At 38.1% G+C, this 26,000-nt stretch overlaps 9 protein-coding genes and 1 long non-coding RNA gene across 21 annotated transcripts; 3 read left to right on the top strand and 7 right to left on the bottom strand.

Annotated features, from left to right (window-relative positions):
* Positions 1-1,727: 1,727 nt before the first annotated feature.
* On the bottom strand, positions 1,728-4,142 carry LOC111489608 (kininogen-1b-like). 6 transcript variants are annotated; one of them, XM_023137924.1, is made up of 5 exons: positions 4,028-4,142; positions 3,866-3,949; positions 3,686-3,778; positions 3,561-3,608; positions 1,728-1,921 (listed from the first exon to the last, which is right to left on the bottom strand). In XM_023137924.1, the coding sequence occupies exons 1-5, from the start codon at positions 4,100-4,102 to the stop codon at positions 1,874-1,876; spliced, it is 348 nt and encodes a 115-aa protein (XP_022993692.1). In that variant the 5' UTR covers positions 4,103-4,142; the 3' UTR covers positions 1,728-1,873. The 6 variants fall into 6 exon arrangements, 5 of the variants coding, with proteins under 5 accessions (XP_022993692.1, XP_022993694.1, XP_022993693.1 ...); XM_023137926.1 differs by having other exon boundaries at positions 4,037-4,142; XM_023137925.1 differs by having other exon boundaries at positions 3,695-3,778; positions 4,028-4,141.
* On the bottom strand, positions 4,142-4,957 carry LOC111489409 (kininogen-1b-like). Its single transcript, XM_023137598.1, has 5 exons — positions 4,892-4,957; positions 4,721-4,804; positions 4,550-4,633; positions 4,379-4,462; positions 4,142-4,291 (listed from the first exon to the last, which is right to left on the bottom strand). Exons 1-5 carry the CDS (start codon positions 4,955-4,957, stop codon positions 4,142-4,144), a joined length of 468 nt encoding a protein of 155 aa, XP_022993366.1.
* LOC111489536 (kininogen-1a-like) lies at positions 4,533-8,182 on the bottom strand. Of its 7 annotated transcripts, XR_002719391.1 has the most exons (20): positions 8,064-8,182; positions 7,915-7,976; positions 7,763-7,846; positions 7,458-7,541; positions 7,287-7,370; positions 7,116-7,199; positions 6,945-7,028; positions 6,773-6,856; positions 6,602-6,685; positions 6,431-6,514; positions 6,260-6,343; positions 6,089-6,172; positions 5,918-6,001; positions 5,747-5,830; positions 5,576-5,659; positions 5,405-5,488; positions 5,234-5,317; positions 4,892-5,146; positions 4,721-4,804; positions 4,542-4,633 (listed from the first exon to the last, which is right to left on the bottom strand). XR_002719391.1 is itself a non-coding variant. In XM_023137817.1 (18 exons), exons 1-18 carry the CDS (start codon positions 8,128-8,130, stop codon positions 4,997-4,999), a joined length of 1,539 nt encoding a protein of 512 aa, XP_022993585.1. In that variant the 5' UTR covers positions 8,131-8,182; the 3' UTR covers positions 4,891-4,996. The 7 variants fall into 7 exon arrangements, 1 of the variants encoding a protein (XP_022993585.1); XR_002719392.1 differs by lacking the exon at positions 4,721-4,804 and having other exon boundaries at positions 4,533-4,633; XR_002719393.1 differs by lacking the exon at positions 7,458-7,541.
* A 646-nt stretch (positions 8,183-8,828) lies between these two features.
* LOC111489591 (uncharacterized protein At5g19025-like) lies at positions 8,829-10,199 on the top strand. The gene has a single exon (XM_023137900.1). It carries the CDS (start codon positions 9,301-9,303, stop codon positions 9,976-9,978), a length of 678 nt encoding a protein of 225 aa, XP_022993668.1. The 5' UTR covers positions 8,829-9,300; the 3' UTR covers positions 9,979-10,199.
* Positions 10,200-12,633: 2,434 nt separating this feature from the next.
* Positions 12,634-13,320, bottom strand: LOC111489408 (E3 ubiquitin-protein ligase RNF181-like). The gene has a single exon (XM_023137597.1). It carries the CDS (start codon positions 13,318-13,320, stop codon positions 12,634-12,636), a length of 687 nt encoding a protein of 228 aa, XP_022993365.1.
* Positions 13,321-13,918: 598 nt separating this feature from the next.
* On the top strand, positions 13,919-19,973 carry LOC111489407. The gene is made up of 9 exons (XM_023137596.1): positions 13,919-14,141; positions 15,358-15,487; positions 15,954-16,005; positions 16,140-16,215; positions 16,358-16,440; positions 16,979-17,075; positions 18,024-18,069; positions 18,224-18,312; positions 18,425-19,973. Exons 1-9 carry the CDS (start codon positions 13,919-13,921, stop codon positions 18,760-18,762), a joined length of 1,134 nt encoding a protein of 377 aa, XP_022993364.1. The 3' UTR covers positions 18,763-19,973.
* On the bottom strand, positions 17,223-17,904 carry LOC111489621. Its single transcript, XR_002719407.1, has 2 exons — positions 17,801-17,904; positions 17,223-17,425 (listed from the first exon to the last, which is right to left on the bottom strand). It is a non-coding gene; the product is annotated as an uncharacterized LOC111489621 (long non-coding RNA).
* On the bottom strand, positions 18,902-20,135 carry LOC111489614 (ribonuclease 1-like; the record flags this gene model as incomplete). Its single annotated transcript, XM_023137935.1, has 5 exons — positions 18,902-19,251; positions 19,330-19,522; positions 19,604-19,738; positions 19,819-19,869; positions 19,956-20,135. Coding segments are annotated over 5 exons (837 nt in total), but the record flags the coding sequence as incomplete, so codon positions are not given.
* Positions 20,136-20,563: 428 nt separating this feature from the next.
* Positions 20,564-23,373, top strand: LOC111489518 (ATP-dependent zinc metalloprotease FTSH 6, chloroplastic). Its single transcript, XM_023137777.1, has 4 exons — positions 20,564-22,132; positions 22,232-22,545; positions 22,626-22,866; positions 22,948-23,373. Exons 1-4 carry the CDS (start codon positions 20,996-20,998, stop codon positions 23,290-23,292), a joined length of 2,037 nt encoding a protein of 678 aa, XP_022993545.1. The 5' UTR covers positions 20,564-20,995; the 3' UTR covers positions 23,293-23,373.
* A 598-nt stretch (positions 23,374-23,971) lies between these two features.
* LOC111489590 (ribonuclease DdI-like) lies at positions 23,972-25,105 on the bottom strand. Its single transcript, XM_023137898.1, has 2 exons — positions 24,777-25,105; positions 23,972-24,485 (listed from the first exon to the last, which is right to left on the bottom strand). Exons 1-2 carry the CDS (start codon positions 25,056-25,058, stop codon positions 24,060-24,062), a joined length of 708 nt encoding a protein of 235 aa, XP_022993666.1. The 5' UTR covers positions 25,059-25,105; the 3' UTR covers positions 23,972-24,059.
* Between the last annotated feature and the right edge of the window lie 895 nt (positions 25,106-26,000).

Raw genomic sequence — 26,000 nt, 5'->3', positions numbered from 1 at the left:
GGAGACAGCAGAAGTACGAGAAAGCATGAAAGGAGGAGCACTGAGAGAGGTGTAGAGCTACTCATTTCTTGGAGAGGATTATCCAAATGTGTTGAGTTTGATAACGCAATGGAACTGTTTGGTCCTTCACACTTCATATCAAACCCTATTTATAACGTCTGCTCGTAACATACCATGCAACTTTCTTTCTATTACCATATATATTCACGGGGAGGTACAGTGCACCCACAATATTTTATATATTTATGTAAAAGAATCAATGTAAAACTACCAAATATACTTGGTAAAAGTAAACGAAGTAGATAAGATTTTAAAATCATGCATCGGCTATGTTGAAAAAATAAAATCACGTAACCTGTTCCAACAATAATACAATATTATCAATACTATTATTACGAGGTAGCTTTAAGGTTTTACACACATAAATAAATAAAAATATTTATTTTATAAATAAGATAAATGAATATGAATTATAGTGATTTAAAGAAGTAAATGTTAGAAGGGCATTTTGGAGTGTATTGGTTGAAGTCTTGTGTGCATGGATTACACTTTGGAATCAATTTGGAAAACACTGAAATTCATGTAACGATGAAATTGTTAGGATCGATACCAGTTGTTAAGATCACTCAATAACATACACTTGATCAAGATGAACACAAGGAACAAGAGAGAGAAAATACAAAGAGGAATATTGACTAAAAGTTTTATATTGATAATTTTAGATATGTACAAGGAGAGAATACAGACATACCTTTTAAGAGCATTAGGTAATTAATATCCTTTAAATAGATGTAGGCATCAAACAGAAATGAATCTGAAAATATCATTTATAAAACAGAATCTAAATAATAATTAATTACATCTAATCATGTCTTAAGATTATAATAATCCTTTAAATTAGAATATTAATTAATTAATAATGGAGGTAAAGAAAAAAGAGGTGGGCCAAGGCCCATAGAGCGTCCCACCAAATCATTCCCACATCATGAAAGGAGAAATCCAAAGCCCACAGCGTTACAAATTAATGAATTTAGCAAAGAAAAAAAATAACAAATTCAAAAAATAAGAGCTACCACGTCCAACTTGTATTTGAATATCTGCTAATTGTATTTTAGTCGAAACATAATGATTTCAGCTTCTAACTTTTTCTGAACTATACGAACATCTATTTCAATGTGCTTCGTACGTTTATGAAAAATTGAATTGGTTGTTATATACAATGTTGCTTGATTATCAACATACAACAATGTTGATTCGGATAACGAAGCTTGCAAGTCTTGAAGAATGTATCTAAGCTAAGTTAACTCTAAACAAGTATTTGTTATAGCTCAATACTCTAAGAATTGAGTTCTTGATTCCTTTAAAAATAATTTAGAGGATAACCCGAACAAGATATCTCATCACTTTAGCCAACGGTCTTATGTCACATTCGGGAAGATTTTGTTTACGATCAAGTAGAAGCTGTTGGAAGAGAAAATAGGTCGACATGTTATTCTAATGAGGGGCATGTGCCAAAGATCGTTGTTAGTGATAATAGAGAGAGATCTTTTAACTTCAAAGCTTCCTCATCGTCTACTCATCCCAAAGTGGCCAACCAATTCACTTTTTGTTACATTTTTAATTATATTCTTCGTCCCCGTCATCTTCTTCCCACTAAATTGGCAAGTAATTTATATTACATAATAAATTAATTATAGTATGAGTCAAAAAGGTTAGGAGAGAGTTTAAAGTCAAGGTTCATGCACACGCATGGATTATTATTATATTTGGACACATAGATAGAACAACACTTAGAACATACATTTCAACTCATTCCATAGAAGTAAAGAGAGGGGCTTAAGAGAGTTATATCCATGAAATGACGAGTTCGAGTTCATGGAGAATTGGCGTGGAATAAAGGCCCTCCAGGAATATTAGGTCCAGTACTTCGATAGTCGTTTATGTCAATCATCAACTTTCTTGACTTTCCTACCTAAAAAAGAAAAAAACATAATAATCAAACACACTCCGACACAAAATCCAACCAAAGCTCTAAACTCATTTACCTTTAGCGGAGCAAACAAGCCTGCATCTTTCACACCTATTCCCATCACTTCTTCGCCTTTTGCTTCAAACGTGTCCAACAAAGATTAGTAAGTCGATAAGCCGACATGAAAACATGAGAAGAACAAGAGAAAACAACAAGAGAAAACAAGAAAGAAGAGTACCAGAAGTGAGCAAGAGAACAAGAATGCATGAAAGGAGAAGCATTGACGGAGTTCTAGAGCTACCCATTTTTGTGAGAGGATTATCAAAATGGACTGTCCTTCCCAGATCAGATCAAACCCAATTTATAATGTCCCACCATGCAACTTTGTTTGTTTGTATTATCACCTATATTCATGAGCAGCTATAACGTGTTCATAATCTATCGTCACAGTAATACGATATTATCTATTATATTATATAACTTTTATTTATATTAAAATTGAAAATAGCATTTTTTTAAGAGTGAAATTCAAATATTCATAGTGATCTAAAGAACTAGAATGTTGGAAGAAGGTTTGGATAAGGTATACATAAATTGGGAGAGTTAATGACAGAAGGTAGAGGCATTTTGCATTGTATCAGTTGAAGTCCTCCCCGCATGGATTACACTTGGAATGTGATTGGAATACGCGTAAATTCATGGAAACATTAAATGAATCTGAATCTTATAAATAATAATTAATTACATCAAATCATGTCTTAACCTTATAATAATCTTTTAAATTAGATTATTAATTAAATTAGAATATTATATTAATGGAGAGAATATTCATTCATTATAAACTTGTGATCATTCCTTAAATTAGCGATGAATGTGAGACTTTTATCATCCAATAAAAACAACTCATTAAAGAAATAAACTTTATTAAATTAATGGTCTAAGCTAACCATTACAACCCTAAAGAAAGAGTCTAATATGACCCGCAGATTATGATCCGTGTTTGATTGAATCGGATAGTTTAACCGCGGCTCGATTGGAATTTGGTTTGAGATGGTCTATTTCCCAAAATTGATCCCGGTCTGCAAGTCGGTTGACCGACCAACCATTATGGGATCGTATTGCCATAAAGGAAGCAGAAAGAGGGGTTTGCTGGGTTTGTATTGCCGTCCATTGAAACGTTGCAGAGACCAAACTCCTCTGGTGATTAGACGAGGGATTTGGCAATTACGTTGGGCAAAGTGGTCGACCAATTAATTTTTTACTATATTTTTAATTATAATCTTCTACTAATTGAACCTAAATTCGCGGCGAAATTATATTAAATAATAAATTAATTATACTAATCTAATGTAATGTATATAGAGGAGAGTAATTAAACACCAGTCGAAAAGCTTAATGAGTACTTAAATAAGGATTAAAATTAAGGTCCATGCGGGTGCATGAATTATTATACTTGAACATAAAGACAGAACTAACACTTACAATGGATTGTTCAGCTATTACATGCATTACACTAGAACAACACTTATAATGCATTGTTCACCTATTACATGCATTACATAGAGTGAGGTCCTCCAGGAATGTTAGGTCCTGTTCGTCGATAGTCTGTTACGTCAATCATCTTTCTTGATTTCTCGTCCTACAAAAAATAATATAATAATCAAACACACTTCACACAAATTTAACCAAAACTCTGCCCACTGTTAAGCTCATTGCATGGTTTACATTTGAGTAGTGAGGTCCTCCAGGAATGTTAGGCCCTGTTCGTCGATAGTCTGTTACGTCAATCATCTTTCTTGATTTCTCGTCCTACAAAAAATAACATAATAATCAAACACACTTCACACAAAATCCAACCAAAACTCAGCCCACTGTTAAGCTCATTGCATGGATTACATTTGAGTAGTGAGGTCCTCCAGGAATGTTAGGCCCGGTTCGTCGATAGTCTGTTACGTCAATCATCTTTCTTGATTTCTCGTCCTACAAAAAATAACATAATAATCAAACACACTTCACACAAAATTTAACCAAAACTCTGCCAACTGTTAAGCTCATTGCATGGTTTACATTTGAGTAGTGAGGTCCTCCAGGAATGTTAGGCCCTGTTCGTCGATAGTCTGTTACGTCAATCATCTTTCTTGATTTCTCGTCCTACAAAAAATAACATAATAATCAAACACACTTCACACAAAATTTAACCAAAACTCTGCCCACTGTTAAGCTCGTTGCATGGTTTACATTTGAGTAGTGAGGTCCTCCAGGAATGTTAGGCCCTGTTCGTCGATAGTCTGTTACGTCAATCATCTTTCTTGATTTCTCGTCCTACAAAAAATAACATAATAATCAAACACACTTCACACAAAATCCAACCAAAACTCAGCCCACTGTTAAGCTCATTGCATGGATTACATTTGAGTAGTGAGGTCCTCCAGGAATGTTAGGCCCGGTTCGTCGATAGTCTGTTACGTCAATCATCTTTCTTGATTTCTCGTCCTACAAAAAATAACATAATAATCAAACACACTTCACACAAAATTTAACCAAAACTCTGCCCACTGTTAAGCTTGTTGCATGGTTTACATTTGAGTAGTGAGGTCCTCCAGGAATGTTAGGCCCTGTTCGTCGATAGTCTGTTACGTCAATCATCTTTCTTGATTTCTCGTCCTACAAAAAATAACATAATAATCAAACACACTTCACACAAAATTTAACCAAAACTCTGCCCACTGTTAAGCTCATTGCATGGTTTACATTTGAGTAGTGTGGTCCTCCAGGAATGTTAGGCCCTGTTCGTCGATAGTCTGTTACGTCAATCATCTTTCTTGATTTCTCGTCCTACAAAAAATAACATAATAATCAAACACACTTCTCACAAAATTTAACCAAAACTCTGCCCACTGTTAAGCTCATTGCATGGTTTACATTTGAGTAGTGAGGTCCTCCAGGAATGTTAGGCCCTGTTCGTCGATAGTCTGTTACGTCAATCATCTTTCTTGATTTCTCGTCCTACAAAAAATAACATAATAATCAAACACACTTCACACAAAATTTAACCAAAACTCTGCCCACTGTTAAGCTCATTGCATGGTTTACATTTGAGTAGTGAGGTCCTCCAGGAATGTTAGGCCCTGTTCGTCGATAGTCTGTTACGTCAATCATCTTTCTTGATTTCTCGTCCTACAAAAAATAACATAATAATCAAACACACTTCACACAAAATTTAACCAAAACTCTGCCCACTGTTAAGCTCATTGCATGGTTTACATTTGAGTAGTGAGGTCCTCCAGGAATGTTAGGCCCTGTTCGTCGATAGTCTGTTACGTCAATCATCTTTCTTGATTTCTCGTCCTACAAAAAATAACATAATAATCAAACACACTTCACACAAAATTTAACCAAAACTCTGCCCACTGTTAAGCTCATTGCATGGTTTACATTTGAGTAGTGAGGTCCTCCAGGAATGTTAGGCCCTGTTCGTCGATAGTCTGTTACGTCAATCATCTTTCTTGATTTCTCGTCCTACAAAAAATAACATAATAATCAAACACACTTCACACAAAATTTAACCAAAACTCTGCCCACTGTTAAGCTCATTGCATGGTTTACATTTGAGTAGTGAGGTCCTCCAGGAATGTTAGGCCCTGTTCGTCGATAGTCTGTTACGTCAATCATCTTTCTTGATTTCTCGTCCTACAAAAAATAACATAATAATCAAACACACTTCACACAAAATTTAACCAAAACTCTGCCCACTGTTAAGCTCATTGCATGGTTTACATTTGAGTAGTGAGGTCCTCCAGGAATGTTAGGCCCTGTTCGTCGATAGTCTGTTACGTCAATCATCTTTCTTGATTTCTCGTCCTACAAAAAATAACATAATAATCAAACACACTTCACACAAAATTTAACCAAAACTCTGCCCACTGTTAAGCTCATTGCATGGTTTACATTTGAGTAGTGAGGTCCTCCAGGAATGTTAGGCCCTGTTCGTCGATAGTCTGTTACGTCAATCATCTTTCTTGATTTCTCGTCCTACAAAAAATAACATAATAATCAAACACACTTCACACAAAATTTAACCAAAACTCTGCCCACTGTTAAGCTCATTGCATGGTTTACATTTGAGTAGTGAGGTCCTCCAGGAATGTTAGGCCCTGTTCGTCGATAGTCTGTTACGTCAATCATCTTTCTTGATTTCTCGTCCTACAAAAAATAACATAATAATCAAACACACTTCACACAAAATTTAACCAAAACTCTGCCCACTGTTAAGCTCATTGCATGGTTTACATTTGAGTAGTGAGGTCCTCCAGGAATGTTAGGCCCTGTTCGTCGATAGTCTGTTACGTCAATCATCTTTCTTGATTTCTCGTCCTACAAAAAATAACATAATAATCAAACACACTTCACACAAAATTTAACCAAAACTCTGCCAACTGTTAAGCTCATTGCATGGTTTACATTTGAGTAGTGAGGTCCTCCAGGAATGTTAGGCCCTGTTCGTCGATAGTCTGTTACGTCAATCATCTTTCTTGATTTCTCGTCCTACAAAAAATAACATAATAATCAAACACACTTCACACAAAATTTAACCAAAACTCTGCCCACTGTTAAGCTCGTTGCATGGTTTACATTTGAGTAGTGAGGTCCTCCAGGAATGTTAGGCCCTGTTCGTCGATAGTCTGTTACGTCAATCATCTTTCTTGATTTCTCGTCCTACAAAAAATAACATAATAATCAAACACACTTCACACAAAATTTAACCAAAACTCTGCCCACTGTTAAGCTCATTGCATGGTTTACATTTGAGTAGTGAGGTCCTCCAGGAATGTTAGGCCCTGTTCGTCGATAGTCTGTTACGTCAATCATCTTTCTTGATTTCTCGTCCTACAAAAAAATAAGATAACAATCAAACACACTTCACACAAAATCCAACCAAAACTCAGCCCACTGTTAAGCTCATTGCATGGATTACATTTGAGTAGTGAGGTCCTCCAGGAATGTTAGGCCCGGTTCGTCGATAGTCTGTTACGTCAATCATCTTTCTTGATTTCTCGTCCTACAAAAAATAACATAATAATCAAACACACTTCACACAAAATCCAACCAAAACTCAGCCCACCGTTAAGCTCATTGCATGGATTACATTTGAGTAGTGAGGTCCTCCAGGAATGTTAGGCCCTGTTCGTCGATAGTCTGTTACGTCAATCATCTTTCTTGATTTCTCGTCCTACAAAAAATAACATAATAATCAAACACACTTCACACAAAATTTAACCAAAACTCTGCCCACTGTTAAGCTCATTGCATGGTTTACATTTGAGTAGTGAGGTCCTCCAGGAATGTTAGGCCCTGTTCGTCGATAGTCTGTTACGTCAATCATCTTTCTTGATTTCTCGTCCTACAAAAAATAACATAATAATCAAACACACTTCACACAAAATTCAACCAAAACTCAGCCCACTGTTAAGCTCATTGCATGGATTACATTTGAGTAGTGTGGTCCTCCAGGAATGTTAGGCCCTGTTCGTCGATAGTCTGTTACGTCAATCATCTTTCTTGATTTCTGGTCCTCCAGGAATGTTAGGCCCTGTTCGTCGATAGTCTGTTACGTCAATCATCTTTCTTGATTTCTCGTCCTACAAAAAATAACATAATAATCAAACACACTTCTCACAAAATTTAACCAAAACTCTGCCCACTGTTAAGCTCATTGCATGGTTTACATTTGAGTAGTGAGGCACAAAATTTAACCAAAACTCTGCCCACTGTTAAGCTCATTGCATGGTTTACATTTGAGTAGTGAGGTCCTCCAGGAATGTTAGGCCCTGTTCGTCGATAGTCTGTTACGTCAATCATCTTCCTTGATTTCTCGTCCTACAAAAAATAACATAATAATGAAACACACTTCACACAAAATCAACCAAAACTCTAAACTCATCTACCTTTAGTGAACCGAACAAGCCTGCATCTTTCACGCCTATTCCCATTGCTTCTTCGCCATATGCTTCAAACATGTTGGACGAAGGTTAGTAAGTCAATAAGATGGCATGAAAATATAAGAAGAACGTGAGAAAACAAGGAAGAAGATTACCAGGAGACAGCAGAAGTACGAGAAAGCATGAAAGGAGGAGCACTGAGAGAGGTGTAGAGCTACTCATTTCTTGGAGAGGATTATCCAAATGTGTTGAGTTTGATAACGCAATGGAACTGTTTGGTCCTTCACACTTCATATCAAACCCTATTTATAATGTCCGCTCGTAACATACCATGCAATGTTTTTTCTATTACCATATATATTCATGGGGAGGTCCAGTGCACCCACAATATTTTATATATTTATGTAAAAGAATCAATGTAAAACTACCAAATATACTTGGTAAAAGTAAACGAAGTAGATAAGATTTTAAATAAATAAAATCGTGTAACCTGTTCCATCAATAATACGATATTATCAGGAGCTTTAAGGTTTTACGCACATAAATAAATAAAAATATTTATTTTATAAATAAGATAAACGAATATGAATTATAGTGATTTAAAGAAGTAGAATGTTAGAAGGGCATTTTGCAGTGTATTAGTTGTAAGTCTTGTGTGCATGGATTACACTTGGAATCAATTTGGAAAACACTGAAATTGTTGAAATGATGAAATGAATGCGACAATATCTTAAATAAAACAGAATCTAAATAATAATTAATTATATGTCTTAAGATTATAATAATCCTTTAAATTAGAATATTATATAACTAATTAATAATGGATGTAAAGGAAAAAGAGGTGGGCCAAGGCCCATGGAGTGTCCCACCAAATCATTCCCACATCATGAGAGTAGAAATCCAAAGCCCATAAGGCGAAGGGAGTAGCGCTCCTCGCAAGCTTTCCTTCATCCTCTGACTCTCCCCATTGCCATTTCCCAAAATTTTCAACTTTTTTCTCTTTCTTTTTCGTTTTCTTGTTCATTTTCCTTCAGAGATGTGGCTTCGAACCTCCAAATCACGCTCTCTCCACTCTTTGCCTCTTCATTTTGTGCCTCCGTTTCTTTGGTTTTAATCTGTTTCGCTACATTTCTCTGCCCATTAGCTCCTTTGTTTTTTGGGTTTAATCGCGCTTTCGATTCAATTGAGGAGTTGGATTGGTTTAGGCGCCGACAAATTTCTGGGTTTTTTTTTTTTTTTTTTTTTTTTTTTTATAGTAATACCCTCTTTTCGATTTGGATTTTCCCCCGAGTTGTCCGATCTGATATCGGGGTCTGATTGATTGGTGGATATGAACTGTGTTTGATTGAATCGGGTAGTTTCAATCGCTGTTTGATTGGAATTTGGTTTGAGATGGTCTATTTCCCATACTCGATCTCGGTCTGCAAGTCCGTCGACCAACCAACCATTATGGCGAGTTCAGTGAATTTAGCCGATTCGAGTTTCAAATCCAGGAACAAGAAGATGACTCCCTCATCGACTTGTTCGAAATTCCCCGTTTGTCATCGGTCTCGATCGGCCGTCATCGATATTGTGATTTTGATTGCTGTCGTTGGTGCTTGTGGGTTTTTGTTATTCCCTTATATGAAGCTTCTTATTGTTGAATCCCTCGAGATTTTCGGTGCGATTCTGTATTTAATGGGAGATGAAGTCTCTCGTGCTCCTTGGATTTATGGATCCATTGGACTTGGAATTTTCTGTGCTTTATTAGCTGCTTGGGTTGTTTTAATATGCACGAGCAGGAAATGTGGAAATCCCTATTGCAAGGGGCTTCGAAAGGCGGCTGAATTCGACATCCAATTGGAGACGGAGGAGTGCGTGAAGAACTCTACTCCATTGGTTAAAAATGGCGTGAAGAAGGGGCTTTTTGAATTGCCCTGCGATCATCACCGCGAGTTAGAAGCTGAACTTAAGAAGATGGCACCTCCTAATGGAAGGGCAGTGCTCATATTTCGAGCAAGATGTGGCTGTTCTGTTGGTAGGTTGGAAGTTCCTGGGCCTAGGAAGCAGCTGAAGAAGATCAAGAAATAGTAGTATTAATAATAAATATTGTTTAAAGCTTATAGATAGGATATCATGACAGGTTTACTCAGTATGCAGAGAAGAATTTTCTTATTCTTGTGGAAAAAGATTAAGAACGTTCGATGTCTCTAAATAAGCTCATGGCAGACAGGTGTAAGGAACATATACAGTTTTCAAGTAGGGAATATACAATCCTTGTTGCATCATCTCGATGTGCTCTCTTATTTCCATATGTCCTGCTCCTATTTACTTCTTCAATCCATTTGTTTTGTCTTTTTTTTTTGTTCATACTCATGAATTACACTTCTAGTTGATACATATGCATGTTGGTTGATCACATTAGTATTATTAGACGATTCAAGTATTGTGTGGCTATGTGTGATTGTTAACTTGCAAATGGAAGAAGATCAGGCCTGAGTCCTTGATTGAATTGAAATATTCGAATCTTTTTTAATCCTGGCTTCAGTGTCTGCTGAATTGAAATATTGATGGATTACTTTGATTGTTGACTTGCAAAATATTAGTACCTGGCTTGTTTCATAACTCGCGGTCTGTTGCATCAGTGTCTGCTTGTCTCATTTCGACATCCCCAAGACGACATGGCTTTGTTTGATAGCATTTCTTTAATAGGCTTTCTGAAAGATATGGTGTAGTCATTGTTACAAGGGTGAAGACAAGCTATGTTAACAGTTGCAGATATAGCATTTCTGCTGCTGCTGTTGATACTAACCATCCTAATCATAGTGAAAGTAGAAGAGCGGGTAGTGTTCTTCTTTTACTTTCTGAGCTTGCAAGTCCTGATGAGTCTTTTATCTCGAACCTATATGCTTTCCTTTCTACGTAGAATCCATGGTTCATGTACTAAAATTCTCTTATTCTCTTCACTTTTCAAAGAACTGAAACTCAGGTCATTCATGCCCGTCTTGAGAGAAGCTTTGATCAATATGCCATGCCTCTATCTCTATTACCCTCCTATCTGGATTTTCTGCCCATCACTTTCCACATATTAGTTGTTCACAAGAAGCTGTTTATAAATGTAGATTTGATGATGCGCCGAAGATATTGCAGCATATTGCTTCTCTACTATCAAGCTCATATTAAATGGCTGGCAAACTCCATATGGGTCTATGTTCTGTGAAAACTCTTGGCTCATGTGCATCCAACTTAGGTTTTTGCGTTTGAAATCCTCTTAGGGACCTTTAGTTCTTGGAATTGGATTCCCTTTTGGATGTAAAATTATGGGTCGGACCAATTGGATCAAGAGGAAGGTCTCTGAGAACTGCTGCAATCTGGGCTGGTGTAACTGAAAGGGAATCAGGCATCCTCCCTTCCATGTCTTATAGGGAAGAAATTTGAAAACCAGATACAACACCAGAATGCATTTTAATAAGATCGAAACTTTTGAAAGTTTAATTATTTTCAACAAACAATAGATAATTATCAATTTAGCCTGAGTGATGATCTTTAGCTATAAAATTTGAGTTCTTTTTCAAAAAAATGGATGATTTTTTTTTTTTTTTTTTATTCAATGGAGAAAAATCCGAGGCTATATTGATAAAAGCAAGACGTAGAAGCCCGGGTTCGTTGTTGAGAAGAAGCTGAAGTATCAACCAACAGAGTGGCCCTGGGCGGAGTACTCGATGGTGAGCTCGCTTTAGAATGCAGTTTCATCCTTTGAATCAACCGCGTTTTCGCCTTCCGGTCTTTGTAATTCATCCAATTTCAGGAGATTCGTCAGCTTCCTAATCTCTCGAGGTAACTTCCCCAACCTCCGCCATTCTAGATTCGACGAACCTCTTTCAACTTATGAGCATGGAACTTCCTCTCTCCCGCTATCAAAACTATGTTTATGATCGGCTTCAATGTAACTCCACATTGTACTTCTCCCTGCGTTTCTTAGATCAGGAAGAGACCTTTTCTTTCTAGTACAAGAAATTACGCATTTCACTTTTCGTTTGAACAAGGGCTACGGCCACGACCCGAACCTAAACCTTCGGAAGTCGATCCAGTGTAGATATCTGTTTCTAGATAGAGAACCTGGTTTTATGTAAGAGATACCGAGATGCACTTGAGATCTTTGATATTTTTGAGCTAGAAAACGGTTATGATGTAGGTAACAGCACGTTCGACACGTTAATTAATGCGTTTTTTGGCTTGTCATCTGTAAGAGGGGGTGAGGAGGTTGTGTAATTACATGATTGACAATGGATTTGAACCCAATCAATACATGCGGAACAGGATTGTACTTATGCATGTGAAGTGCGGGATGATGGTTGATGCCTGTAGACTGTTCAATGAAATGCTCGAAAGGGATGCGGCTTTGTGGAATACCATAGTTTCCAGGTATGTGGACACTGGAAATTACAAAGAGGCGTTTGGGCTGTTCATTATGATGTGGAACGAGTATTCTAATTGTACTTACAGAGCAAACGTCATTGCAGATTGTGCAGAGCCCTGAAATTTGAACCTGGTTTATCTGAAAGAACAGAGAAGAAGAGGGATTTTCGTCACAATCAAACCTTTCATAAATTGATTCATTATTTACAACTTCAGAACTTGCCAAATCCCATAAGAAACAAAAAAAAAAATCATCACTGTGCCGATTTGTTGTGCAGCAAATAATAAAACAATGACACTTCCAGAAAAAAACTACGGAATCAAAAACTAGTTGAAAAAGGACGAAAATGAAAATGACGAAGAATCTTCAGAACTGGGATCTTGTTCTTGCGTTGATGAGGCGTCAACTTCGACCGTAATTTCATCGTGAGATTCCGAATCGGAGTCCCCCGATCCATGCCCCAAGCCCGATTCCACCGATTCTACATCCATTGGTTCACCGTCGTTAACCCATAGATTCACTACAACCACTCGGCCTTCGTCTCCTTCCATATCTTCATCATCGTCCTTCTTCCCTTCCTGATCGTCCACCGGCATCGTGAACCGACAAATCGGACACGTTCCACGAACCCTCAACCATTTCTCAATACAATCCGAATGATACATATGTTTGCAGGGCATCTCTCTCGCCTCCGCACCGACTTCAAATCCGTCCAAGCAAATCGCACAATCCATCCCCAATTCCGTAATCCCGACTCTCGGCATAGCATCGATCGAAGCCTTGGATGCAGGCAACGGCCCGGATTTCTCCGACAAGTCGCGGAGAAAAGACTCAAGAACATGACCTTCAAAAACGACGACCGTTCGGGCAGCATGATCGAGAACAACGATCTGGTTCAGGTGCGATCCGGGGGTGGTTCGGGCAAGGCCAAGCAGAAAGGGGAGAAGCATAGAGAGGCTGCGAGGCGGGGGCAGCGACGGCGGAGGAGAGGAAGAAGAGTCGGAATCGGACATGGTGAGTAAGAGAGAAACTAGAAAGATGGGAAGAAACAGCAGAGTCAGGGACGAGAGACAGTAATATATGAAAGAAGAAAGAAGGCGGCCATGGCGAAGAGAGGTGAGAAGATTCTGGAAGATAATAGCTTTGATGATATGACGATCAGGTCAGGGCGTACGTAGGCGCGGTGACCGACTTGACGGGCCACCACCGGACGGCTCTGAAGTCGGTCCCATTATGACGCCGTTGGCAAACACGGGAAGTCTACGTTTATTAATATATATATATATATACACACACATATTGTATTTTCCTTTTTTTTAAAAAAAAATTATTTTCCATTTTAGTTGATAATTGATTGATGGATTCATTCGTCCACTTGTTATTTATTGAATTATTTGGACGACATTTTGGGTGGACGATAATGCAATGTCAACTTTTCAATTTCCAGAAATTTTATTTTAGTTTTTATTTTATTTTATTTATATATATATATATAAATTATAAATTGATTTTGGTTAATGAACAAAATGAATTTAAAATTTGACTATGAAATTTAGGATTAAAAAATTGAAAAAAAAAAAAAGAATATGAATGGAAATTGCTTAAGATATAATGTGCGACAGTAAAAAGCCAAGACGGAGGACCAAAACCAGAGCGAAGGCGAAGGAGGGAAGAAAGAGTATCGAGAGAGCTTCCTTCTCTGTTATTGAGTTGGGGTCTGGAGGATTCTTCTTCTGCTCCTTGCTCCCCAACAATCTAACTTCCATGACTTCCGTTGTGGATTTCCTGCATATGAATCGCTTCGATATCGTCCAGATTTATCGTCAATACTGTGGTAACACCTTTCTTCTCCTCCTCACTGTTTCGAATTCTCGATTCAGTTCATTTCTCTTGAATCTTCTTCGATGCCTTTTCTATCCACAATTTGTTTCGTTATGCCTTTAGAATCTTAATATTTCTGCCCTTGGATGGATATCTGCTTCAATATTTTAGGATTTTTGGTATGTGTGTGTGTGTCTTTAATAAAAATCTATGTCTGCGTCTGCTTGCTGATGTATGTTAGCTTAGAAGATATAGGTATGTCAAAGATTTGGATGTTTTTATTTATTGTTTAGAAGATGGTTATTTGCTATAACTGATTTTGGATGCTTAAGATGTTATGACGTATTTAGTCCGAAGAAGTCTAGGTGCCTTTATTTTTTGGGACCTGTATTAATAGTTTGGATGATAAAGAATGTAAAAGATTCAGTTTATGGTGATTCTCTTGGCGAGTATGATGCATGAGGGTTAATTTTAATTTTCTGTTCTGGTTAGTCCGATTCCTTAGAGAACAAATGAGCACTGTTATTACTCGTAGGTTGTCGGAAGAATAATCCAAGAATTACTCATTATTTTGTCACTTTGTGAACATTTGATAAAATTGGAACAATGTATAGAGGATATGTGTGGCCCTTGCACAAGGATGGTGCAAACTTCGAGAAGGGATCCAAAAAAGGAATTAGTAATTGTTGTATTATGATTTCAGAGTCTGAATTGCAGCCTTTTAGGAGGAAAATTTTGAGTCTTACTTAATCACTCCAGATTGATAATAGTAATATTGTTGTTATACTTTACTAAGAAATAAAATAGTTTCGCTTTTCTTTAGATGACAGAAAACCAGAATAAAAGGAGCCGAGAAAATGTGGGGTTGGTGGAGCTGAGTGGAAACACTAACTCTATTGAAAGAAAGTAAAATGTATCAAGTTTTGGCTCTTGATCGTTTAGAATCAAGCTACTTATGTATGCTTATCACTTTTTCGTATGAATGTAATATGAATATAAATGATCATCATGTGCATGGGTTTCTTCTGACTTCCGAGCACGTCAATGGCTTCCTATTTTTGTTTGAATGTATTACCTCTTAGATGTCATGGAAAAAAGATCACGGTTCTGATATTTGAAACCCCCCTCATTGGTTGGACTATGAATTAATTGAACTCTAATCTGATGTCGTTAGGAACTCAAATTAGCAATATAAGCGAGTCTTAACTTGTTTACAAACTTGTTTATAGATATTCGATCTCAAAATGGCCTTTATCATGGGAATGAAGACTGTGGACATGTTGAATCACAAATAGCTAAAAGTTCAAAGCAGGCTCTTGCAGAACTCTTCCTTTATGTGAAATCATCGCTGCAGATGGGGTATATCCCTCAAAACCTGTACTATAGCCCTCGAGTTGTTTTTTCAGATGCCCTTTGTGTCAAATGGACCATGGTATTCTCGGATATGCAGAGTTACAAATCAATATTTTTTGTCCTTTCAAAAGAAGATATTTTCCAAACATATTTTAACCGACAGATGTATGAAACTAAGATAATTTATCAACTCAATTATCAAACCAAGGTAATTTTTAATAGACATGGATGCTTGCTAGTTTGATTTCATTTAGTTCTGGGTCTAGTATTTTCTGGCAGTTCAATAAAAAGAAATGATACATGAAAAAAATAAAAACTACACAGGTGCCAAATTTACAACTTGATAACGGAGGCCATCCCAAGTCATTTTTGTACTTCTGAAGCTGATCACAAGAAATAGCTGTTGATTACAGTATAAAAGTTTTTCTTATACTAACCTAGGTTATCTGAAAAGCATTTATTACATTGGCAGGAACTCAATTGTTGATGAACTAGCGAAGGTGATGTCACATCCAAACTTGATGGTAAACTCTTCCTTCCTAACAGTTTTCCTGGTTACGTACTGTTCTCTGGTTTCCTTCAATTCGGCAAGCTTTTGGTATTAGCTGGTGGCAATATTTTTACTTTGTGCTTTGAATATGACAATTTTATTTTGTAGGTAGACTTCTCTGAATTTTCACGCTTTTACGAGTTTGTTTTTTTTGTGAGCCGTGAAAATGGTCAAAAGAATATCAGTAAGATTCCTTCTTTTGACTTGGATATAAAAAATATGTTTTGGTTTCCCAACATAGATAACATGAAATGTGCACTAGGTAAGTCAAAGTTTCTCTTACATTCCGACAAGTTATTTAGTTTTTTATTTTATTTGAATTACAGCTGTTAGTAGGGCAGTTAGAGCATGGAGATTAGTTTTGGATGGGAGATTTCGGTTACTTAATCAATGGTGTGACTTTGTTGAGGTACCCTTTTCCCCCTTCTCTTCTTTCCTGTTTTTTTTAGAACTTAAGGACACAGTGATACAACCTACAGAAATATCTTGTTCAAATAAGGTATTTTCCTTTTGTTGAGGTACCCTTTTCCCCTCCTCTTTCGTTTGGTTATTTAAGCAGAATGATAATAATCAGGAAACCTGAATTTCTACCTGAAACTATTTTCATCGACTTGGGTTTATGGGGCCCAACAATTATGAAACTTACGTATATGCTAAAAATACCCATGAATGAACTGTCCTATGTAGTTGCCCTCTGCAGACATGTGTGGATACACGTTCATATATGTTTTACAAAAATGTATGCATTTGTCTCAATTTTTGAAGTAGATGAGATTGGGAAAATTTGGGTATTTTTATACCTAAGCTTTTAATCTATCTGATTTCTTCTATCTCGGTTTATGAATTTATGTTACTTTTGTGGTTTTATTCTTCAATTCCTTCCATGAAATAGAACTGCGATGTAGTGCAACTTATCTCCAGGGTTCTGATCTATTTAAGTTCCATAGAACAATCAGCGACACAATATTTCTGAGGATACCTGGCTGCAAGTCTTGGCTTTCAGCTGTTGTGTACATGAAAATCTGGAAGGGTATGACCCGGAAGGTATTTGTACTTTTTTTTTAAAAAAATAATTCTTAATGTAAGTATTTTCGTAGATATTATTTGAGTTAAAAATGTTAAGACTTGGGAGTACGTCGAGCAATCCGCCTCCTTATAACTGTTGAAGTTTTTTCAGTAGAATTCTATCACAAGAAAAAGTATGTTGTCTATTTATATAAGAAAATTTTAATTCTTCACTTTCATGTTCAACCTTCTGTTTTGGTTCTTCTGTGGATGCTTGAAATATCATGAGAATGTGAATATTAATTGATCTCATTATGTTGTTATGGTGGCTTGGTATTATTATTTTGTTTCCTCAAGTATAGGCTTAACGCCTAAAAAGGGTTTTGAGGCTTATGCATTCGGGAGGCAAGCCTCAAGGTAGGGTACGATTGTTAGCTTTCAAGGCAAAGCCTTACTTTGATTCGTAAGAAACTCATGCTTCTTGCAGTTCTACGAGAATACACTGAGATTAGAATTTCCTTAGTTATATGATGGCTGGAATAATACAGCCAACGGCTGTCTGCATACTCTTAAAAAATGGAAGTCCACTTTTGAAAGCAATATGTGTATACACTGATGGTAATGCCTTCAGTACTTTTATCACTAAAATAAAGAACAAAAAATTTAGACAATAGTTTGACTCAGTTAGCTATAGTGATGATGTTAAAGATGAGCTTCATAGTTGAATTAAAAATGGATGGATACTCGATTTTTCTTTTCAGTACTTTTATGTTATCATCGTGTTTAAGAATTGCACAGTTCTATATTTTCTGAATTCATTAAAATTTTTCTAATTAACTTGAGAATTATGCCTCATTTCTTTTGAAGAAAGAGCCTTAAGACTACCCCCTTAGTCTTTTGGAATGTTGGGTATGCTTTTAAATAAGCACAATATTTCTCTTTTTTTACTGTAATGTCTGGAGTTACTCAGTTGCGTTCTTCAATCAGGTGCTTGGCCTGTCCTAATTGATGACTTTGTCGAGCACATGTACAGGTTCGTAAGTGGAGATTCTTACACATGCGATGAGTTTGAAGTTGCATGTGGTTAAATAATTCTGGCCTATATATCATTTTAAGACTGTCCTTTTTTTATCACTGAAGCCTTGTACTAACACTTGATATGCTGATAGCATGTAGTTATTGTGCAGGCGGTCAGGGTCTAATAAAATTCCAAAGTTATATTGTACTTGTGGAGACTCAGAATCACAGTCTGGTGTCTTTGAAGATTCTCTTCCTGGTATAAACTACGTTCAACTGTCAAAAAAAAAAAAGTACTGTTTTACATATTGGACTTCCATGGCATGCAGAATGATATATAAGCCGTGTTTTACTGGTTTGGATTATGTCAGGATTAAAGTCTTTCCCTGGTTTGAAGAGGAAATTTCCCGAGGACATGCAAGTGGACGACATTATGTCTCCGAGCGATCCTAGAACCGGCTCCATGGAGTTAATTCCTGTTACGAGCGTCAAGAAAAGTAGATTCATGGGTTGCAGGCCAGTGAACTTGGAGGTAAACTTACCATCATGCACTGCAGATGAGAACATAGATATGGTTCGATATAACGGTGCAGTAGGCTGCAAATCTCCTTGTGCTATTGAAGGTTGTCTGTCAAAAGGTTTTGCTGGGCTTTTCTCGACATGTTCAATCTTAGGATTGGATCAAGAAAGGAAAGCGTCATTCACGTGATCATGTCCGATTTAGCTCTAATGAATTTTACAGGTAGTATGTTCTATAATGTGGTTATATCTTTAATTTTTGTTGTGGTACAGCATTTTTAAACGGATGAGTTTGTGATTTGACCGCAAACTAAATTCATTAACCCAGATAGAAGAAACGAGCTTGTAATTTCAATAGTTCATAGGGGAAACACCAAAAAGTTCATAGGGGAAACAGAAAACTAGTGGGGATTGCTTAAAGTAGTAGATTTGAGGTTGTAAGATGGACCAAAAATATCAAAAGGGAAAAGGACGGCTTGGAATTTGCATCTTGTTACGAGGGGGCAGTCCACAATATGAATGGAAGATGTTGCAGTGTATTGGAAGCAAAGGAAGATGTTGGAGAGCAGAGGGATGCGTTTGTATGACTTGCATTCCACTTGTGGAGTGTGCCCCGTCGCAGCTTTAATGGCATCACTTATGTTCTCTAACACATACACCTCTCCAAATGGAAATATCGCTGCATCACAAACAACCATTCATCAACATTGCCTTCTCCAAGTTAGTATTTTTACTTTTTTTTTTTTTGGAAACACACCTCTGTTTGCTAGGATATTGAAGAGATCATAAGTTTGCTTAAGCTTGAGTGCAGTTTCAAAGAATGCATGCTGAGTGAGCAATGGTTCAGAACAAATTCCATGCCTTTCCCATTCTTTCTTCCACATCTTCTCATTCTCCTCCTCCTCGAGAGATGGCCATTCTTTATCTAACTCATTTTTCAGATCCGATATCTGTTAAAACCCATTTACAAAACAATACATCATAATCCATATGAATCGTCAAACCCTCTCTATCACTCTACAGAAAAGTACCTTTGAAGGGTCAAAAGTGGTTCCAGTTTTGCGATTGGGAATCCCAGAAGAACAAGCAGGCCAGAAGCCATAAATGCTGAAAGTGGGTGTTGCTGGTTTTTGACAAGGCTTCAAATTGCATAGAGAAATCTGCCACTGATGCTTACCATCAAATAGCCAGAAATTAGAAGAGAGATCGTGAGATTACCAAATGGGAACAAACAAAATTTGATTACCTGTTGAACAAGGTAAAAGAAGACAGAGTTTCCACTGCCTTCTGAGACCGGCTGGACAGGTAAACAAAAGGGGATGTCAATTTCATCAACTCTGAATGGAAAGTATAAACAATTTAGTTTCAATACTCAATAATTACCTGTGAAGAGTTATATGATGCAATGTCGTCTTGACATGTTACGGTTCTACCAAGAAGCTGGAAGATAAGAAAGAGAATCAACATTGGAGTTGGACAATTGGGATGAAACTTCACTTGGATACTCAAAATTCTCGAGGCAAAACCTCTTATTATGTGCAAAGGAAACCAACCCTTGAGGACTTAATGACCCAATATACAGTTGGTTCAATTTAATGGGCAGATAGTCCTATCTAGATCCGCCGAAGAATTTCATCTAAATGGAGAATGAGAGAGAGAGTGAAAAAAAAAAATTTCTCCCTTAGCTAAACAAGGTCGGAGATTATATTCCTTGTCCCTGATTTTACTCCACATCCGCCCTCCCTCACTTTTTTCAATTGAATTACACTCCAATTCATTAATAAAGAGAGGTACGTTTCTACTATAATTTGAGGAATCAATAGTTTTAGTTTTTACTAATCGAGAATTGAATGCTTAAAGTTGATTAGTAAGTGTATCCATCTCCAACCAATTTAAAGGCGGAGTTTAATGGGTTAATTCAATGCCATCTAATTCCATACATTGTGAGGTAAGCTGCAGGGTTCTTAAAATTTTTGTCACTTTTCCAAGAATGGAATTGGAGATGAGCAGGGGCAGGAGCAGCAGCAGCAGCAGTCAAGATGGTGTTGGTTTGAAGAGAATCGTCAACTGTAGAGGATTGAACGATAACGACTAAAATGAGATACAAAGAAGAAAACAAAAGAAGGAACAGTAGGAGATCGATGATAGCAGCACGTGTGTGGCGCTGGCTCATACAGATTTGACAACGAAACTCTCGAGGGTTCATCTTTGTCTCTTCACAACCTACCAACACTCACGCAGCCATTTCCAGATCCTTCATGAATCAGATGGAAACTTCAAGCTTTTTAATCTGCTGCTTCTCAAACCCCAAATTCCATGTTCTGGAAACTGCTAATTCCTCTATTTAAACACCTCTTTAACTGATCATTCCACAAATTACAGAACAGGGCGTTTAAGCCATTGCTGGTTCTTCTCTTGAAAGTATGTCTTCTGCTATCTTTTTGTTTCCATCTCTCTCTCCTGTCTGCAAGTTTCATGACCATTCAAGGAAGACCCACCACTCCAAAACAGCTAACAAAGAAAACCCATGTCCTATAATTCCTCTAGATATTAAAATCAGTAAGAGAAATCTATTGACATCCACTGGTCTCACTCTTCTAGCAGAAGGTTTCCTCGATGTCTCTGTTTCGGCAAGCGCAGAGCCAGAGAGTCCTATTGAATCCACTTCCAGTCGTTTGTCGTACTCAAGATTCTTGCAATATTTGGATGAAGGTGGAGTGAAGAAGGTTGATATTCTTGAGAACGGTACGGTCGCCATAGCTGAGATTTATAATCCTGTGTTGGACAAGATTCAGAGGGTTAAGATTCAGCTGCCAGGGCTGCCAAAAGAGTTGATAAGGAAGATGGAGCTAAAGAATGTGGATTTTGCTGCTTATCCTATGCAGGTCAATTGGGGGCTTGCAATTCTCGACTTGTTGGGAAATTTGGCCTTTCCATTGTTGTTGCTTGGTTCCTTGCTGCTTCGATCATCTTCTTCAAACTCTCCTGGAGGGCCCAGCTTGCCATTTGGACTTGGAAGGAGTAAGGCCAAATTCCAGATGGAACCCAACACAGGAGTGACATTTGATGATGTAGCTGGGATTGATGAAGCGAAGCAAGATTTCCAAGAAATTGTGGAGTTTTTGAAGATCCCCGAGAAGTTTTCAGCTGTTGGAGCAAGAATACCAAAAGGGGTTCTCTTAATTGGGCCGCCAGGAACAGGGAAGACCTTGTTGGCTAAAGCCATTGCAGGGGAAGCTGGAGTTCCTTTCTTCTCTCTCTCTGGTTCTGAGTTCATAGAGATGTTCGTTGGGGTTGGGGCTTCAAGAGTGAGAGATTTATTCAACAAAGCAAAAGCCAATTCCCCGTGCTTAGTTTTCATTGATGAGATAGATGCTGTTGGGAGACAGAGAGGCACAGGCATTGGTGGAGGAAACGATGAAAGAGAGCAGACACTGAATCAATTGCTCACTGAAATGGATGGTTTTACTGGTAATAGTGGCGTGATCGTCATCGCCGCCACCAACCGCCCTGAAATTCTCGACTCTGCTTTGCGCCGGCCAGGGAGGTTCGATAGACAAGTAAGCTAATTCCTCTGTTCAAGTTCTTGTTCTTGTTCTTGTTCTTGTTTATAATTGATAGGATAATGGATTTTGAAAGTGTTAACGATTTGGATGAAGGTTACAGTGGGATTACCTGACGTGAGAGGAAGAGAAGAAATCCTGAAGGTTCACAGCAAAAACAAGAAACTGGACAGCAACATATCACTCAGCATCATTGCAATGAGGACGCCAGGCTTCAGCGGCGCCGATTTGGCTAACCTAATGAACGAAGCTGCAATTCTAGCAGGAAGAAGAGGCAGAGACAAGATCACACTGAGAGAAATCGACGATTCCATCGACAGAATTGTTGCCGGCATGGAAGGAACCAAAATGACAGATGGGAAGAGCAAAATTGTTGTGGCTTACCATGAAATTGGGCACGCCGTGTGCGCGTAAGTTGTAGAAAACCGAGACTCTGACGATTCAACTTTTTTGTATATATTTTTGAAATGTGGGTTTGGCAATTGAGCAGGAGCTTGACGGAGGGCCATGATCGAGTGCAGAAAGTGACACTGATTCCGAGAGGGCAAGCGAGAGGACTGACATGGTTCTTGCCCGGAGAAGACCCATCTCTGGTTTCGAAGAAGGAATTATTTGCTCGCATAGTTGGTGGGCTTGGTGGCAGAGCGGCGGAGGATGTGATCTTTGGGGAGCCGGAGATCACCACCGGTGCTGCCGGAGATCTGCTGCAGGTCACCCAAATCGCTAGACAGGTGATGATGCGATTGTTCTGGTTAAGCTTATTCAAAATGTACTTTTATCGAGTTGTCCGATCCTAACACTAGCAACTGCAGATGGTGACGGTGTTTGGGATGTCAGAGATAGGGCCATGGGCATTGATAGATCCAGCAACACAGAGCAGTGATGTGGTGATAAGAATGCTGGCTCGAAACTCCATGTCGGAGAAGTTAGCAGAAGACATAGATTCATCCATACGACGTATAATAGAAAGGGCGTACGAAATTGCAAAAACCCACATTAGAAACAATCGAGAAGCCATACATAAATTGGTGGATGTTTTGTTAGAGAAAGAAACCATCACCGGAGATGAATTTAGAACTATACTCTCTGAGTTCACCGACATTCCTTCACCCCATCACAACACGATTGCTTCGGTACCTCTACTGGTCGAAGTCTAGATATTTTTGAATGTATATTGTTTGTTTTAGCTCATTATGTATAGCTGTCAACTTCAAGTAAATATTATCCGTTTTGGCTCGTTACTTGTCGCTATATCTTCATAGTTTTAAAACGTGTTTGTTACGGAGAGGTTTCCACATTCTTATAAGGAATGTTTCGTTCTTCCCTCCAATCGAGGTAGGATCTCACAATCCACCATTTGTAACATCTCAAATTCATCGCTAACAAGTATTGTTTGTTTTTGTCCATTACATATAACAATCAACTAACAAATATTATTGGTTTTTGTCCACTACGTATAACAATCAGCCTCATGATTTTATATTACGGTCTGTTAGGGAGAGGTTTCCTGACGTCTGTTAGGGAAAGGTTTCTACACCCTTATAAGAACTTAAAAGAAATGATTTGTTCTTTTCTTCCACTGACATGAAATCTCACTTCAATCCACCCCATCGATGTAGAATCTCAAAATCCACCCCTTAAGGGTCAACGTCTTTATTGGCACGCTATCCGGCTTCTCGCTCTGATGTCATTTGTAACATACCAAGCCTACCACTAACGAATATTATATGTTTTTATCTAGTTTTCACATCCTTACCAGAACTTGGAAGAAATGGTTTGTTCCTTTCTCCTACCGACGTGAAATCTCCCATCAAACTCTTTGTAGAATCACGGAAAGACTTAAAAAGCACAAAAGAATTTTATTTAAGAGACGTCAACACAACACACATCCCTTTTTCCATTTATTAAAGTTGCTTTGCTAATCCTAGAGGATAAATTGATTTCGTGGACAGCCATTGGCAGCAGAATACTGGGAAGGGCAGTTGATGTGGCGAAGACACTTGTCGAAGCACAGACCCACTTCCGCCAGCTGATACTGAAGATTATACTTCACGTTGCGGCTGCAGCGCAGAGCAGGCTTCCCAAAGCTAACGTTGAGGACAGATTCAAAGTCCGGTGCTAGATATCGCCGCCCATCCGCGGGTTCCATCCCATATTTCTCAAGCGCCTGCAGCACGTCGCTCTTCCAGAAAAGGTACAGAGCTAATCGGAAATAGTCTGAGATTTGAAAGGTCGGAGTCTCGAAGCAGGTTCCGTGTAAATCCCACTCCTCGCCCCATACTGCTGGGTTTGAGCCTATGACCACCAGGCTTGGCCAATCCTCGTCTTGCTCTCTTCTTATGCTTGAAATCTGTTGTCTAAAACAAATGAGAGCTTATGTTTAAAATAGACAATATCATATCATTATGGAGGGTTGTGATTTCTAATATGGTATCAGAGCTATGCCCTTATCTTAGTCATGTCAATAGAATCTTCAAATGTCGAACAAAGAAGTTGTGAGCCTTGACTAAGGGGAGACTGTTCAATAGCTCTATAGGTTTTCTATGAGACTCTATAGTGCTAGTTTGTAAGTAAGAAATATCATATCATTATGAAGAGTCGTGATTCCTAACAATAATCACAAGAGTGAATAAATTCATACGTTTTGTTGGAGAAATTCGCTGCCACTGCACCGTCCAATGCTACCAGAATAGCTGCCAGCCCAGAGGCCGTTGATGCTGAACCTCGACGACCAGGGTTTCAGGCAGGTGAGATTGCTGCACGTTGCTGGTTGCCATTGTAGCACGAGTTGATAATAATCGAATGGAACTGCTTTCATCTCTTCTAACTCATTTGAACTATCGTTTGATGCCATTGCATACCCTTTCAAAACATTCAAAATCAAAATGGTTAGGAGAAGGAAGAAAGTGTTCTTGTTTGCCATCAACTTATCTTCTAGTATGATGCGTTAATACCTCGAAAACAAAAACGTTGTATTCTATTATTATATATATCGAAAAATACCATAATAATTTCGTCCCCTTTATCTATTTGCTATTAAAATCTAGACATAATAATGTTTAAATTTACGAAAATTTTGTAAACTAATTGAGATTATTGTTAGCATGTATGAATTGATCATGATTTTCAACATGAGCATAGTTCAATGAATATTGAGGGAAACGAATGTGAAAATCTCTCCCTAACAAATACGTTTTAAAGCTGTGAGACTTACGGCAATATAGCGGACAAAAATAGACAACATGTTAAATTAAATGATATTAACTAAAAAAGAATCCCACGTAACTAAAAGGCGAGATGGGTATTTGTTTTGTTTTCACTAGCAACGGTTTTATCTCTTCTTTTGTGAGTATACATAAATTAGCGCTTACGTGTGAGTTGGGCTTCAAACGAAACCATCATATGATTATTGGGCCAATTACCGAAGAGCAAATGGGCTTTAATGGGCCTGAATAATCAAGCCCATGTTGAAGTTACAAAAAAAGGAGGGGCAGGGGAGGGCCCACCGGCAACTGGAAACCTCGGAAGCTGTACGATCACTGACCCCCTTGTCATAAATATTATATTAAAATTCACTTTTTTTAACTTCAGGTAAAAAATTAATTTAGATTATGATTATTTTGATAGAAAAAAAAAAGTAAGTGTATAGTAATAAAATTATTTATAATAGGATGATAGGACCACATGAAAGGGGGTCCCATGCCCCGATAATTATGGGAATGAAAGGGTTTTTGGTGCCATTACTTGTTCCCATACTTGTACCCCACACCCCCCCCCCCCCCCCCCCCCCCCCCCCCCCCCCCCCCCCCCCCCCCCCCCCCCCCCCCCCCCCCCCCCCCCCCCCCCCCCCCCCCCCCCCCCCCCC

The sequence above is a fragment of the Cucurbita maxima genome, unplaced genomic scaffold (assembly GCF_002738345.1).
Source record: "Cucurbita maxima cultivar Rimu unplaced genomic scaffold, Cmax_1.0 Cma_Scf00014, whole genome shotgun sequence".
NCBI classification, from domain to species: Eukaryota; Viridiplantae; Streptophyta; class Magnoliopsida; order Cucurbitales; family Cucurbitaceae; genus Cucurbita; species Cucurbita maxima.
This window is presented reverse-complemented; position numbering and strand designations above follow the sequence as displayed.

What these genes read in the sequence shown, in the direction of transcription:
- LOC111489608 (XM_023137924.1), bottom strand. Translation starts at nt 4,102, where the DNA reads ATGATTGACGTAACAGACTATCGACGAACAGGGCCTAACATTCCTGGA. An exon ending in ACTACTCAAATGTAAACCAT is followed by an intron (nt 3,950 to 4,027) that starts GCAATGAGCTTA and finishes TATTTTTTGTAG; the next exon opens with GACGAGAAATCAAGAAAGAT. An exon ending in GAGGACCTCACTACTCAAAT is followed by an intron (nt 3,779 to 3,865) that starts GTAATCCATGCA and finishes TATTTTTTGTAG; the next exon opens with GACGAGAAATCAAGAAAGAT.
- LOC111489409 (XM_023137598.1), bottom strand. Translation starts at nt 4,957, where the DNA reads ATGATTGACGTAACAGACTATCGACGAACAGGGCCTAACATTCCTGGA. An exon ending in GAGGACCACACTACTCAAAT is followed by an intron (nt 4,634 to 4,720) that starts GTAAACCATGCA and finishes TATTTTTTGTAG; the next exon opens with GACGAGAAATCAAGAAAGAT. An exon ending in GAGGACCTCACTACTCAAAT is followed by an intron (nt 4,463 to 4,549) that starts GTAAACCATGCA and finishes TATTTTTTGTAG; the next exon opens with GACGAGAAATCAAGAAAGAT.
- LOC111489536 (XM_023137817.1), bottom strand. Translation starts at nt 8,130, where the DNA reads ATGAGTAGCTCTACACCTCTCTCAGTGCTCCTCCTTTCATGCTTTCTC. An exon ending in GAGGACCTCACTACTCAAAT is followed by an intron (nt 6,344 to 6,430) that starts GTAAACCATGCA and finishes TATTTTTTGTAG; the next exon opens with GACGAGAAATCAAGAAAGAT. An exon ending in GAGGACCTCACTACTCAAAT is followed by an intron (nt 6,173 to 6,259) that starts GTAAACCATGCA and finishes TATTTTTTGTAG; the next exon opens with GACGAGAAATCAAGAAAGAT.
- LOC111489591 (XM_023137900.1), top strand. Translation starts at nt 9,301, where the DNA reads ATGGTCTATTTCCCATACTCGATCTCGGTCTGCAAGTCCGTCGACCAA.
- LOC111489408 (XM_023137597.1), bottom strand. Translation starts at nt 13,320, where the DNA reads ATGTCCGATTCCGACTCTTCTTCCTCTCCTCCGCCGTCGCTGCCCCCG.
- LOC111489407 (XM_023137596.1), top strand. Translation starts at nt 13,919, where the DNA reads ATGTGCGACAGTAAAAAGCCAAGACGGAGGACCAAAACCAGAGCGAAG. An exon ending in AAATCATCGCTGCAGATGGG is followed by an intron (nt 15,488 to 15,953) that starts GTATATCCCTCA and finishes TTACATTGGCAG; the next exon opens with GAACTCAATTGTTGATGAAC. An exon ending in CTTTGAAGATTCTCTTCCTG is followed by an intron (nt 18,313 to 18,424) that starts GTATAAACTACG and finishes GGATTATGTCAG; the next exon opens with GATTAAAGTCTTTCCCTGGT.
- LOC111489518 (XM_023137777.1), top strand. Translation starts at nt 20,996, where the DNA reads ATGTCTTCTGCTATCTTTTTGTTTCCATCTCTCTCTCCTGTCTGCAAG. An exon ending in ATTGGGCACGCCGTGTGCGC is followed by an intron (nt 22,546 to 22,625) that starts GTAAGTTGTAGA and finishes GCAATTGAGCAG; the next exon opens with GAGCTTGACGGAGGGCCATG. An exon ending in TCACCCAAATCGCTAGACAG is followed by an intron (nt 22,867 to 22,947) that starts GTGATGATGCGA and finishes TAGCAACTGCAG; the next exon opens with ATGGTGACGGTGTTTGGGAT.
- LOC111489590 (XM_023137898.1), bottom strand. Translation starts at nt 25,058, where the DNA reads ATGGCAAACAAGAACACTTTCTTCCTTCTCCTAACCATTTTGATTTTG. An exon ending in GCGAATTTCTCCAACAAAAC is followed by an intron (nt 24,486 to 24,776) that starts GTATGAATTTAT and finishes TTTAGACAACAG; the next exon opens with ATTTCAAGCATAAGAAGAGA.